This window comes from Gopherus flavomarginatus, chromosome 3 (genome assembly GCF_025201925.1).
Source record: "Gopherus flavomarginatus isolate rGopFla2 chromosome 3, rGopFla2.mat.asm, whole genome shotgun sequence".
Taxonomy (NCBI): Eukaryota; Metazoa; Chordata; order Testudines; family Testudinidae; genus Gopherus; species Gopherus flavomarginatus.
In genome coordinates this window covers 282,093,308-282,105,393 of record NC_066619.1, presented here as the reverse complement: position 1 = coordinate 282,105,393, position 12,086 = coordinate 282,093,308, and the positions used below count along the sequence as shown (strand labels likewise).

Below are 12,086 nucleotides of genomic sequence, written 5' to 3'. Positions count from 1 at the left end.
ATTAACTACTTTAATTTTTGTGTATGTGCATAAATTATATATCATGTATGTTGTTGTAACCATGTTGGTCCTAGGATATGAGAGAGAGGAAAGGTAAATGAGGTAATAGCTTTTCTTCTTCAAGAGATGTCCCTGTGGGTGCTCCACTCTAGGTGTTGGTGCATCCCTGCACCTTCGCTCTGAGATTTTGACAGCAGTGCTCGTACCGGTCGCGCACATGCAGAGCCTGCCTCACGCGCTGAGTGTACCTTAATAGTACACGTGCCCAACTGGTCTCCTCAGTTCTTCTCTACCATCCCTGGCCTGAGACGGAGCTCAGCAGACTCATTAGAGAATGTCTTCTGTCATTTGTTCAACTCTTTTCCCTCTTAGTTTAGCTTACCAGTAATAGTTAGATGCCCTTTTCCCTTTCTCTTCTCTTTAAAACAAAACAAATAACAAAAAAAACCCCAAACACTTTTTTGTTTCTGTCAGCGCAGTCGCTTCTGACATGCCTGGTTCTCCAGGTTTAAGCGCTCCGCTAACTGTAATGGTGCCATCCCTCTTTCAGATGGCCACTCTAAATGTATTAAATGTTCAGGGGAGTCCCATATCCCCCCAAAATGTGCCCACTGTAGCAAATTGAAATCCAGGCATGCAAAGACAAGGAGCTGCAGTTAAAACTACTCCTGCTGTAAAAATCTCTCAGACCAGCCTCAGACCCGGGCTCTGACTCTGCTGTACACTGCAGCTCCCCTGCTTCAAAGAGACAAAAGAAAACTTCAAAAAAAATCAGTCTCTCTCACCCGCAAAGGGTATTCGCAGGGACAAGACTTTGCCGGGTACTGCTTCCCTTCCGGTGCTCCCCTGGCTGAGTACCTTTGATGCACCGGGCTCCTCCGGCTGTGGTGGTCACGCTAACCTCCAGTGTCAAGGCTTCAGGCTTTCAGTTGCTTGCCTCTCATATGGCATAGTTTGGCACTGCAGTGGAAGTGGTGCAGATGCATACTAGCCTGCCTGACCCCCTGCAGGCTCCTCTCATTCTCCCAGCACGGTCAGCCTTTGAGCTAGCCAACAGTGACAGAATGCTCAGGACACTGATGCGGAGGAATCCCTCCTCACAACAAATTCCTCTTGCGTAGCCATCCCCTCACAGAGGCACTGCGGCACCACAATTTGCACAGTCAAGGATCTGCTGATGTCACGTATCTTACGGTCACCGCTACTTAACACGTACTTCTCTCCAGACACTCAGGCAAGATCCACATAGCTTTCCTCCATTGATGAGGAATCTGGGCTGCAGGGAGAATTTTCACCTTATTAGATCCCCCGTCCACAGACTCCAGTCAAGAGAGATCATAGGAAAGCTACCTTGTCCTACTCCGAGGGTCCTGCCCCATGGTGCATGAACCCCTGGATGGCACCACCCATGCGCTTCCCACCACAGTGGCAATATTGGACTCCATGGGCTCCTTATACTTGGGACCACACTTATACCACTGCAGTGAGGCATGAGACCTGCTCAGTACCACCAGCTGACGACCTTGCCACTGACTCCAGACACCAGGCAGCCCTGTCACAACCGCAGGAGCAAGCACGGCCTGCCTTTAACCCGGTAGAACCAGTTGTTCCACCTGATGAAGCATTGCTTCCTCCTCCCCTGACATCTTGGGACGACTTCTCAAAATTTCAAGACCTCTTTAAAAGAGTTGCCAGTGAGTTACGAATTAACCTAGAGGAAGTTTCTGAACAGCAGCATGAACTAACCGACATCCTGCAGCCCTCTTCTTCTTGTAGAATTGCATTACCCATCAACGCAGCCCTTTTAGACCCAGCCAAGGCCATTTGGCAAACCCTGGTTGCAAGCTTGCCTACCTGTAACCAAGCGGACCGGAAGTACTTTATTCCTTCTAAGGGCTCGGAATTCCTTTTTAATCACCCAACGCCAAACTCGCTGATAGTAGACGCAGTTAACCAAAAGAACAAACACCAATTTCCCCACTCTACCCCTTCCGACAAGAACAGTAAGCGATTAGATCTGCTCAGAGGTAAGGTATACGCTTCAGCCATGTTGCAATTTTGCATTGCTAATTATACAGCTGTTCTTGCAAAATACGACCACAAAAATTACAATAAATTCATGGACTTCATTGATCACATTCCAGAAGAAAAGAAACAACAATTTACAGCCGTAGTTTCTGAAGGACAAATCATCTCCCGCGCTACTCTTCAAGCTGCCCTTGATATGGCCAATACATCATAGAATATCAGGGTTGGAAGGGACCTCAGGAGGTCATCTAGTCCAACCCCTGCTCAGAGCAGGACCAATTCCCAGACAGATTTTTGCCCCAGATCCCTAAATGGCCCCCTTAAGGATTGAATTCACAACCCTGGGTTTAGGAGGCCAATGCTCAAACCACTATAGCTATCCCTCCCCCCTGTGGCACGATCCACTGCGACAGCAGTTGTGATGCGCCAAGGGTCACGGCTCTTGTCCTCTTCCTTTCCCCAGGAGGTCCAGAGTACCACTGAGGATCTCCCCTTCGACAGTGACAAACTATTCGCCTCCACTATGAATGACATACTCCACTCCATGAAGGACTCCAAGATAACTCTCTGGTCTCTAGGAATTCAAACCCCTATGACCAGAAGGCGACAATATAGATACTAGCCTTACCAGCGACCACGCTCTGCCACATACACCCAGCAATTCCATAGATCTCACGAGCAACAACAGCAACACCAGAGGCCCAGATACCAAGGCCGCCATCCTAACTCCTTGGCAGCGTCTCAACCCCCTCTTACCAATAAGCAAATTTGAAGTCTTGGTTAATGGTATAGAAAACAATATTCCCACTTCAGTGCTTACACCATCTGCCCCTGTTTTTGGTCACTGCCTACGCCCATTCTCCCATCAATGGCGAAATATTATCACAGAGAAGTGGGCTTTAGAGGTTGTCACAGTTGGCTATTCTGTCCCTTTCCTCTCCCCGCCTCCCACCCACCCACCCTCCCTGTACCTCTTCAGGAACCCCTCTCACGAGCAACTGGTACTCCAGGAAGTACATCTCCTCCAACTGCAGTCAGTGTAAATCATGCCCGAACAACACAGAGGGAAAGGTTTCTATTCCCATTACTTCTTAATAGAAAAGAAAATCGGGGGATGGCGACCAATCTTTGACCTCAGGCAGCTAAACAAATTTATCAAAAAGCAAAAGTTCAAAATGGTTACCCTCACCACCATAATCCCAGCGCTGGAACAGGGCGATTGGTTTTCAGCCCTCAACCTCCAGGACTCCTATTTTCATGTGACTATTCACCCAGCCCACAGATGTTTTCTTCGTTTTACCCTCGGTTCAACACATTTTCAATACAGAGTGTTGCCCTTTGGCCTGTCTACTGCCTCCCGAGTTTTCTCCAAACTCCTAGCCATGGTTACTGCCCACCTCAGGAAACGGGGTTATAATATTTCCTTAACTCGACGATTGTCTCCTCAAAGCCTCAACGCTCGACAAAGCTCTTCGATCCATGCAGCTTACCATCACTTGCTTCCTTTCCCTTGGCCTACAAATATACAAAAACAATTCTACCTTATCTCCTACCCAACGACTGGAGTTCATAAGAGTGCACCTTGATTCCCGAACAGGAATAGCCTCTTTCCTGCTCAGTCATTTCCACACGTTAAAACTCCTGGTTACAAAACTTCGCAACAGTCCCCAGATCACTGCATGAGACTGCCTGCAACTATTAGGCCACATGGCCTCATGTACTTCCATGGTAAAAAATCCATGCCTATTCATGAGGTGCTTCCAGGCTTGGTTGGCCACAGTTTACAGACCAAACGTACACGTTCTAAACAAGCCTCTATCCATACCCTTCAGAGTAAAATACTCCCTCCAATGGTGGACAGTTCCCTCCAACCTCTGCTCAGTAGTCCCTTTTCTCCAGGACTCTCCATCACTCATAAGGACTACCAATGCATCCCTCATGGGATGGGGAGCACATATGTCCCACAATACAGCCCATGGTCTTCCACCGAAGCCTCCCTACACATAAATGTCCTAGAACTGCGAGCCATATGCAATGCCTGCTGTCACTTCCTCCCATTCATTCGGAACCAACGTGTTCGGATAGTGACAGACAACATTGCATGCATGTTGTATGTCAACAGGCAGGGAGGGACTTGATCTCACTTGCCTTGCATAGAAGCCATGAAGCTCTGGAATTGGTGCCTCAGGAACAACATCTAGATATCAGCAGCCTATCTTCCCGGGGCCCTGAATACCACCGCAGACGAACTAAGCAGACATTTTCCCTGGGATCATGAATCGGAGATAAATGACACGATCATATGCAATATATTCCGTCTTTGGGGCTATCCAACCCTGGACCTCTTTGCGACTGTGAAGAACAAGAACTGTCCCGAATTTTGCTCTCCAGACCGGGATTGGGCAAACATTCATTAGGAAATGTGTTCCTGATCTCATGGGCTCAACACTTAATGTATGCTTTTCCCCCAATACCAGTTCTCCACAGACAAAGATATGAACAGATTGTGCCACGCTAATTTTGATTGCCTCATCCTGGTCCAGACAACCATGGTATCTGTTCCTCATCATAATGTCAATTTGTCCACCAATTTCATTGCCTCTCACTCTGAACCTCCTATTGCAGCAACACGGCTGATTTCTTCACCCCAACCTATCCATGGTTCTCACAAAGCGAACTAGCATGTTCTGAACAGGTTCAAGGAGTGCTCTTATATAGAAGAACTCAGTTTACTCGCACCACATATCTCCAAAAGTGGAAACAGTTCATACATTGGTGCTCAAACAACCAAATTCTTCCCACTTCTGCACCTCTTCCGCCATACTTGATTACCTACTACACCTAAAGCAATCCGGCTTTCCTTTCAGCTCCATCAAAGTCCAGTTAGCTGCTATTACAACCTTTCACAACAAGATCGATTGTACTTCTGTTTTTGCTCATCCAATCACCAAGCCCTTTCTTAAAGGGCTCCAATCCCTATACCCAGACATTAAACCTCCTACCCCTCCGTGGGACCTTCACTTAGTGTTAACCTGTTTAACTCAACAACTTTTCGAGCCCCTAGTCACTTGCTCCCTCTTACACCTCTCTGTGGGTATGTCTACACTATTAAAATAGGTTGATTTTATAGAAGTCGATTTTTTTAGAATTCAGTTTTGTACAGTCTATTGCATATGTCCACTCTAAATGCATTAAGTCGGCGGAGTGCATCCTCACTACCGCGGCTGGCATCGACTTACAGAGCGGTGCATTGTGGGCAGCTATCCCACAGTTCCCACAGTCTCCACTGCCCATTGGAATACTGGGTTAAGCTCCCAGTGCTTTGCTCTGGGTGGTTTTGGGTACATGTCGTCAGCCCCCCCACCTCCCCTTCCATGCAAGCAATGGCAGACAATTGTTTCACAATTTTTTTCCAGGGTCCCGTCCACCGGACCTGCTCAGCCTGCTGCCTGCCTGGATGATCAGAACCCCAGGCAGGCAGTGGGCTGAGCGGGGCCGACGGATGGAGCCCCAGACTGGCAGTGGGCTGAGCGGCTCCATCTGCCAGCTCCTGCCAGCCGGGGGTCCTGCTCAGCTGGCAGACCTCAGTGAGGTCAATCAGGAGTGCCTGGACAGATATGACTATCCTCCTCTTAGAGCACTGAATAGGAGTGACTCCAGGTCATTCTCTTCTTTAAATTTCATCTCATGGAGATTCAGTCCTGCCTGGAATATCATGTGAGCTGGAGGCTTCTGCCTCAGGCTGCTTTCCCAGCATTACTGTGCGGTCGCACCTACCCCAGCTTGCCCTTTGCTCCCATGGCTCATGAAACCTGAGCAGTAGTAAGGAGCAGTTCAACTTGAGGAATGACAAATCCAGAACAAAGGATTGCACTCTGTGGGCCACATTAAGATTATGTCAGAGTCCTAGATAGCATTTAGTCCCTATAAAAGGCTTCATGAAAATTTTCCCCTGCCCATAACAAAAATGTTAATTTATCAGAGCAGCTGAAAGGGTAAGGAACCCGGGACTATAACTTAAAGAGAGCTTCCATATTATTTAACTCATAATTGGTATAATTCACGGTGAAATTTCATAGGGCCGTCTGTTCTAAAAATGCAGGAGGGGAATCAGAAAAAGGAACAGTGACCTGTTTCCGCCGGTTTCGAACCGGAGACGTTTCACATTTTAGGTGAACGTGATAACCGCTACACTACTGGGCTTCTCTTTTTTTGCCACAGACTTTGCCGAATGCACAGGAATGTTTTCTCTAGCTACAGAAGCTACCTAATGCAATGTCTATATCTATGGCCTTCCTGCTCACAAAGCAGTCATGCCCCCGCCCAAGGCTGACACAGCGTGGAGTGCATGTGACACAGCAACCTGGCTCAGGCAGGATTGCTAGCGAGACATGAAACTTTTGCTGTTAAGCAAACACAGCAGTTCTTTCCTGGCCTCTGCCACTGAATGCCTCCATGCATTACGCTGTGCCCTGTCAGTGCGGGAGGACTGCATGAGCTCGGAAAACATGTCGTCATGAGTGCGTTTTTTTCCGCCTTCTAATCTGCAATAACCTCAGAGATGGAGATGATAGGGGGAGCTTAGAAACATTCTAGGGGGACTGCATGGTCATCTATGCTGCTGAGTTCGCCACACTGGCCAGGTAGGAAATGAAATTCAAAAGTTCCCGGGGCTTTTCCTTGTACCAGGCTAGTGCATCTGAGTTCAAAGTGCTGTCCAGAGCTGTCACAATGGAGCACTCTGGGATAGCTCCTGGAGGCCAGTACCATCGAATTGCATCCACACTACCCCAAATTTGACCTAGTGATGTCGATTTCAGCGCTAATCCCCTCATCAGGGAGGAGTACAGAAATCGATTTTAAGAGCCCTTTAAGTCAACAAAAATGGTTTCGTCATGTGTACGGGTGCATGGTTAAATCGATCTAACGCTGCTAAATTTGACCTAAACTCATAGTGTAGACCAGGGTTATGAAAACAACATTCTTATTGGCAATCACCTCCGCCAGATGGGCAGGAGAAATAGCAGCTCTCATGGCGGACCCATCTGATGCAATATTTTTTAAGGACATGGTTACCCTCTGACTGGTCCTGCTAGTGAAGGCAGGGGGCTGGACTTGATGACCTTTCAGGGTCCCTTCCAGTTCTATGAGAGAGGTATATCTCCATATATTTATTTTTTATTTTTTTATTTAATAGGATGAAATTTAATAGTGAAAAGTGCAACTTCATGCATTTAGGGATTAATAACAAGAACTATTGTTATAAGCTGGGGAGGCATCAGTTAGAAGTAACAGAGGAGGAGAAGGACCTCGGAGTATTGGTTGATCACAGGATGGCTATGAGCTGCCAATGTGATATGGCCGAGAAAAAAGCTAATGCGGTCTTGGGATGCATCAGACAAGGTATTTCCAGTAGAGATAAGGAGGTGTTAGTACCATTATACAAGGCACTGGTGAGACCTCATCTGGAATACTGTATGCAATTCTGGTCTCCCATGTTTAAGAAGGATGAATTCAAACTGGAACAGGTTCAGAGAAGGGCTTCTAGGATGATCCGAGGAATGGAAACCCTGTCATATGGAAGGAGACTCCAAGAGCTTGGCTTGTTTAGCCTAACCAAAAGAAGGCTGAGGGGAGATATGATTGCTCTCTATAAATATATCAGAGGAATAAATACCAGGGAGGGAGAGAAATTATTTAAACTTAGTACCAATGTGTACACAAGAACAAATGGATATAAACTGGCTATCAGGAAGTTTAGACTTGAAATTAGATGAAGGTTTCTAACCATTAGGGGAGTGAAGTTCTGGAACAGCCTTCCAAGGGGAGTAGTGGAGGCAAAAGACATATCTGGCTTCAAGACTAAGCTTGATAAGTTTATGGAGGGGATGGAATAATGGGATAGCCTAATTTTGTCAATTAATTCATCTTTGACTACTAGCGGTAAATATGCCCAGTGGCTTGTGATGGGATGTTAGATGGGATAGGATCTGAGTTACTACAGATAATTCTTTCCTGGGTGCTGGCTGGTGAGTCTTGCCCATGTGCTCAGGGTTTAGCCCATCGCCATATTTGGAGTCGGGAAGGAATTTTCCTCCGGGGCAGATTGGCAGAGGCCCGGGGGGTTTTAGCCTTCCCCTGCAGCCGTGGGTATGGGTCACTTGCTGGAAGGTTCTCTGCACCTTGAAATCTTTAAACCATGATTTGAGGACTTCAATGGCTCAGACACAGGTTTGATACAGGAGTGGGTGGGTGAGATTCTGTGGCCTGCATTGTGCAGGAGGTCAGACTAGATGATCATAATGGTCCTTTCTGACCTTAAAGTCTATGATTCTATGACACACACCAAATTTCTTCCAAAGGTACATTCGTCATTCCACATTAATGAATCTATACACTTACCAACCAACCTTTCCTAAACCGCATGCAAATAAACACCTTTGAATCCACAGTGCATACATTGGATGTACGCAGGGCTTTGTCCTTTTATTCGGATGGAACCAGACCCTTTAGGAACTCTTCCAGACTCTGTCTCCATTGCAGAACAATCCAAGGGGACATCTATTTCCACCCAGAGACTTTCCAGCTGGATCTCTGCTTATATCCGCCTGTGCTATCAATTAAAGGAGACAGTTCCTCCAGCCTGCATCAGGACTCACTCCACTAGATCTGTAGCTACCCCTGTGGCTTTTCTACACAGAATTCCTCTGGCTGACATGTGTGAAGCGGCCCCTTGGACTTCTGAACACACATTTGTTAAGCATTATGCCCTTACTCAAGGCCTTCTCACTGATACACGATTGGGCAGAGCTGTACTGTCTACCATATTTTTTCCAGATCCAAAGTCCCTACCTCCTTGAGATACACTGCTTTTAAGTCACCTGGAGTGGAGCACCCACAGGGGCATCTCTCGAAGAAGAGAAGGTTATTCACCTTTGCAGTAACTGACCTTCTTCAAGATGAGTGTCCCTCTGGGTGCTCCACTACCCACCCTCCTCCCCTCTACTTCGGAGTTGGGGTAGCCTCCGTTGTAGAGAAGGAACTGAGGAGACCAGTCGAGCATGTGTACTATTAAGGCACAGTCAGTGTGTGGGACAGGCTCTGTGCGTGCTGTCAAAATCTCCGAGCGAAGGCGCAGGGACACACCAACACCTGGAGTGGAGCACTCACAGGGACACTCATCTTGAAGAACCTCAGTTACTGCACGGGTGAGTAACCTCTTCTTACTGGACAAATATTCTGGGACCTTCCCAGCCACTACAACACTTCAAACACTGATGGAAGATATTGAATTTTGCCATTTAAAATGGAAACTTCCCCTATGAAGAAGGAATCCAGACTGTATAGCCTGTGGCTGAGCAGGAATTTCCCTGCATTGCAGTTCTGAGCTGCTGTAGACTCTGTCAGAGCTGGGTTGTGGGTGCAATAACTGAGAGCAGGGAACGTATCTGCTGTGTTCTCAATGATGACTCCCTTCTTGGCCCAGAAAGCCTGGAGGAGGAAGCTGTCTGATTTGAATGCAGACGGGACACGTGCCAGACCTGCTGGGTCAGTAGATTGGAACAAGGAGCATTGAGTATGTGGCGGGAGACTGGAACTGGAGGCTGGCACAGGGAGAAAGGAGAAAATAGGAGTTTGGCTAGGTCAGACTGGGAGTGGCTGGGCAAGAAGACTGGAACTGGGGGATAATTCCAGGTTGACTAACTCTGATTGGACCCTCTTGTGTGTATGCATTATGATACCGTCTTTAATTACATGATCACTTACTGTTTTTTTCCATGGGCCCCCTTTCTCATTCAGGACACAGGATGGATGTTGCTCTGCTGATGAATCAGAGTTGGGTAGCATAGGAAAAAAATCCCACAGGTGTTGGACAAATTAATTTGATTACATATTTTCCCTTTTAAAGATCTGAGCGTCCATGCATGCATTAAAAATCAGAAACAATGAGCCAGTTTTTGAGATTACATGTCACTTTAAGGGTGGGGCGGGGAGGGAGGGAGGCTGTAGGTAAGATATTGGCCACTAGGTGTCATTACACCAATTGGAAAGGAAGAATGTTGTTTCCAGAGGCATATCGGCAAATAATAAACTTCTCAGAGCTGTGATTCCCACTTGCTGCTTTAACGAATCTGTTAATCTGATTTTTTACCTTGTTGCCTCCCACCAGTGACTTTTAAACAGTTTTTTTTTTAATTTTTAAGGGAGAGGTCATTAGAGTTCTTATCATTCATCTTTGGGACCAGAGATCAGTTCAGTCTGGGGCAACATTTTGAATCCATAATAGTCAGAGATCATCAGATAGATAGACTTTTAACTCTGCCAGCTTTCTACAAAACTGCCATTTAGAAAACAGCAAGGCATAACCTCTGGCAACTAAAACAGTGGAGTAACAACTGTTGCTTTCATCACCCAGTTAAGTCCATTATATCAGTCAAAACAGATTTGTGAGTTCATAATTGAAATATCAACCATTATTTGGAAAATTATAGTTACACATTATTCCTCCATTTGCTTGTGTAATAACAGGAACTTGTCCCTCTCTGGTTCTCTGCTTGTGCCATTCCACCAGCAGGAAGTGTGTCATTCTTGTCTGCCTATACCTCTAAGGGGGAAAGCACAGTTGGTGTAAGATATATGTTAAGGGATTTATCAGTATTTACTTATTGGTGACAGTGTTTTGAACAGTTAAATGCTAGGTAGTAGCATTGTTAGAGAAATAATACTAATTAATCTGTCATTTATCTTCATATTTCCCCACAGAAAATCACCAATCACATCTTAGGGAGAAAAGTACCTTGGAACTGATCGGAAAAACAGTCTTCTGTTTCAATAAGGTGTATTGCATGTAGTGAGTTTCCAGCATCTTTCCTATGTACATCAATTTATGATGTGAGAATAGAATACACAGTAAATATTCCAATGTGCAGAGTATGTTTGGTGTAATTCAATAATGTCGTATTCCCTTCACATACTGAAAATCTGGATGTATTTATAATTAAGGATCAATGATTTTATGTGGATGGTAGATTTTTACATTTTTTTTAAATAAATGACTGGTTTCAGTAGCATTGTTATGCCCTTCCCAGATTAATTTAGTTTTGTAGTATTTATAAATACTTAAGAATCCATGATCTCATGTGGACAGCAGATTTTAAATATTTATTTTTAATAACTATTTTAACAATGATTTTTTAAATTTTTATTTCATAGTTCACTGTTTGTAATTATTTTGTACTGCTGAAAAAATTAAATAGCTTCAGATTGATTTGCAGTAACTGTCACTTTACCGTAGTCCTTTTTCTACAGTTTTGGTATGTGTGGCATCCACAAAAGTGAGTTAAACCGCCATGAAAGGTTTCTATTGGATAGGATAAGCCTGCAGACTAACTGATACCATCTTTAAGGTGGGACAATTTTAGCACTCTAGGGAGTGGATTAGATTTGTGCCTTCCATTAATAATGACTGTACCATTATACAATCCTGTTGTAATCACCAGTAGAGGCCGATGGAAAATGTATTTTTCCATTTTGTTCGGAATTCACTGTTTCCATTCCCAAAGTGTTCTCCCATTCCCAAACTATATCCATAGAGAATAAAAGTGTTAAATTTTTTAGCACTCAAACCCTGAAGGCCTAAAATGCCTCAACTCAAAAAGTCAAGGTTCCAGTTACACATACATGCTAACCAGTGTCGTCAGACGTCACCTGTGTGGTGCTCTGCTCTGTTGATAAAAGTAGGCTGTGTGCGTGTGTGCTGTCCCAGCTCTGCGCAGATAGCTGGCACAGCAGATTTTGAGTGAACCACCCAATGACCACAAACTTTGATAAGGTATGATGGCACCTGGGCAGGTTTATTGCCAAATGAAACACAGTCTTTAGCTCCCCAGATCAGATATCTGCAGTTTTGCTAGTACATATGTGGTCTCTGACAATGGACTGGCTCAGTCAGTGGCAGGATTTTCCAACTCCACCAGTTCAGACAAAGACATCCACTCAGGGATGTATTCTTATACACAAGTACAAACAAGTTACACATCTCTCCTGACACATTGAGT

The 12,086-nt window shown here is 45.5% G+C and overlaps 1 protein-coding gene across 5 annotated transcripts in view; it reads left to right on the top strand.

Annotated features, from left to right (window-relative positions):
• ALMS1 (ALMS1 centrosome and basal body associated protein) overlaps positions 1 to 11,306 on the top strand; it is a 146,123-nt gene extending 134,817 nt beyond the window's left edge. For all 5 annotated transcript variants that reach the window (XM_050943274.1, XM_050943276.1, XM_050943273.1 and 2 more), the window contains one exon: positions 10,792 to 11,306. In XM_050943274.1, the coding sequence (XP_050799231.1) occupies positions 10,792 to 10,836 (45 nt within the window). In that variant the 3' untranslated portion in view covers positions 10,837 to 11,306. The remainder of the gene's footprint in view (positions 1 to 10,791) is intronic.
• The last annotated feature ends 780 nt before the right edge of the window (positions 11,307 to 12,086 follow it).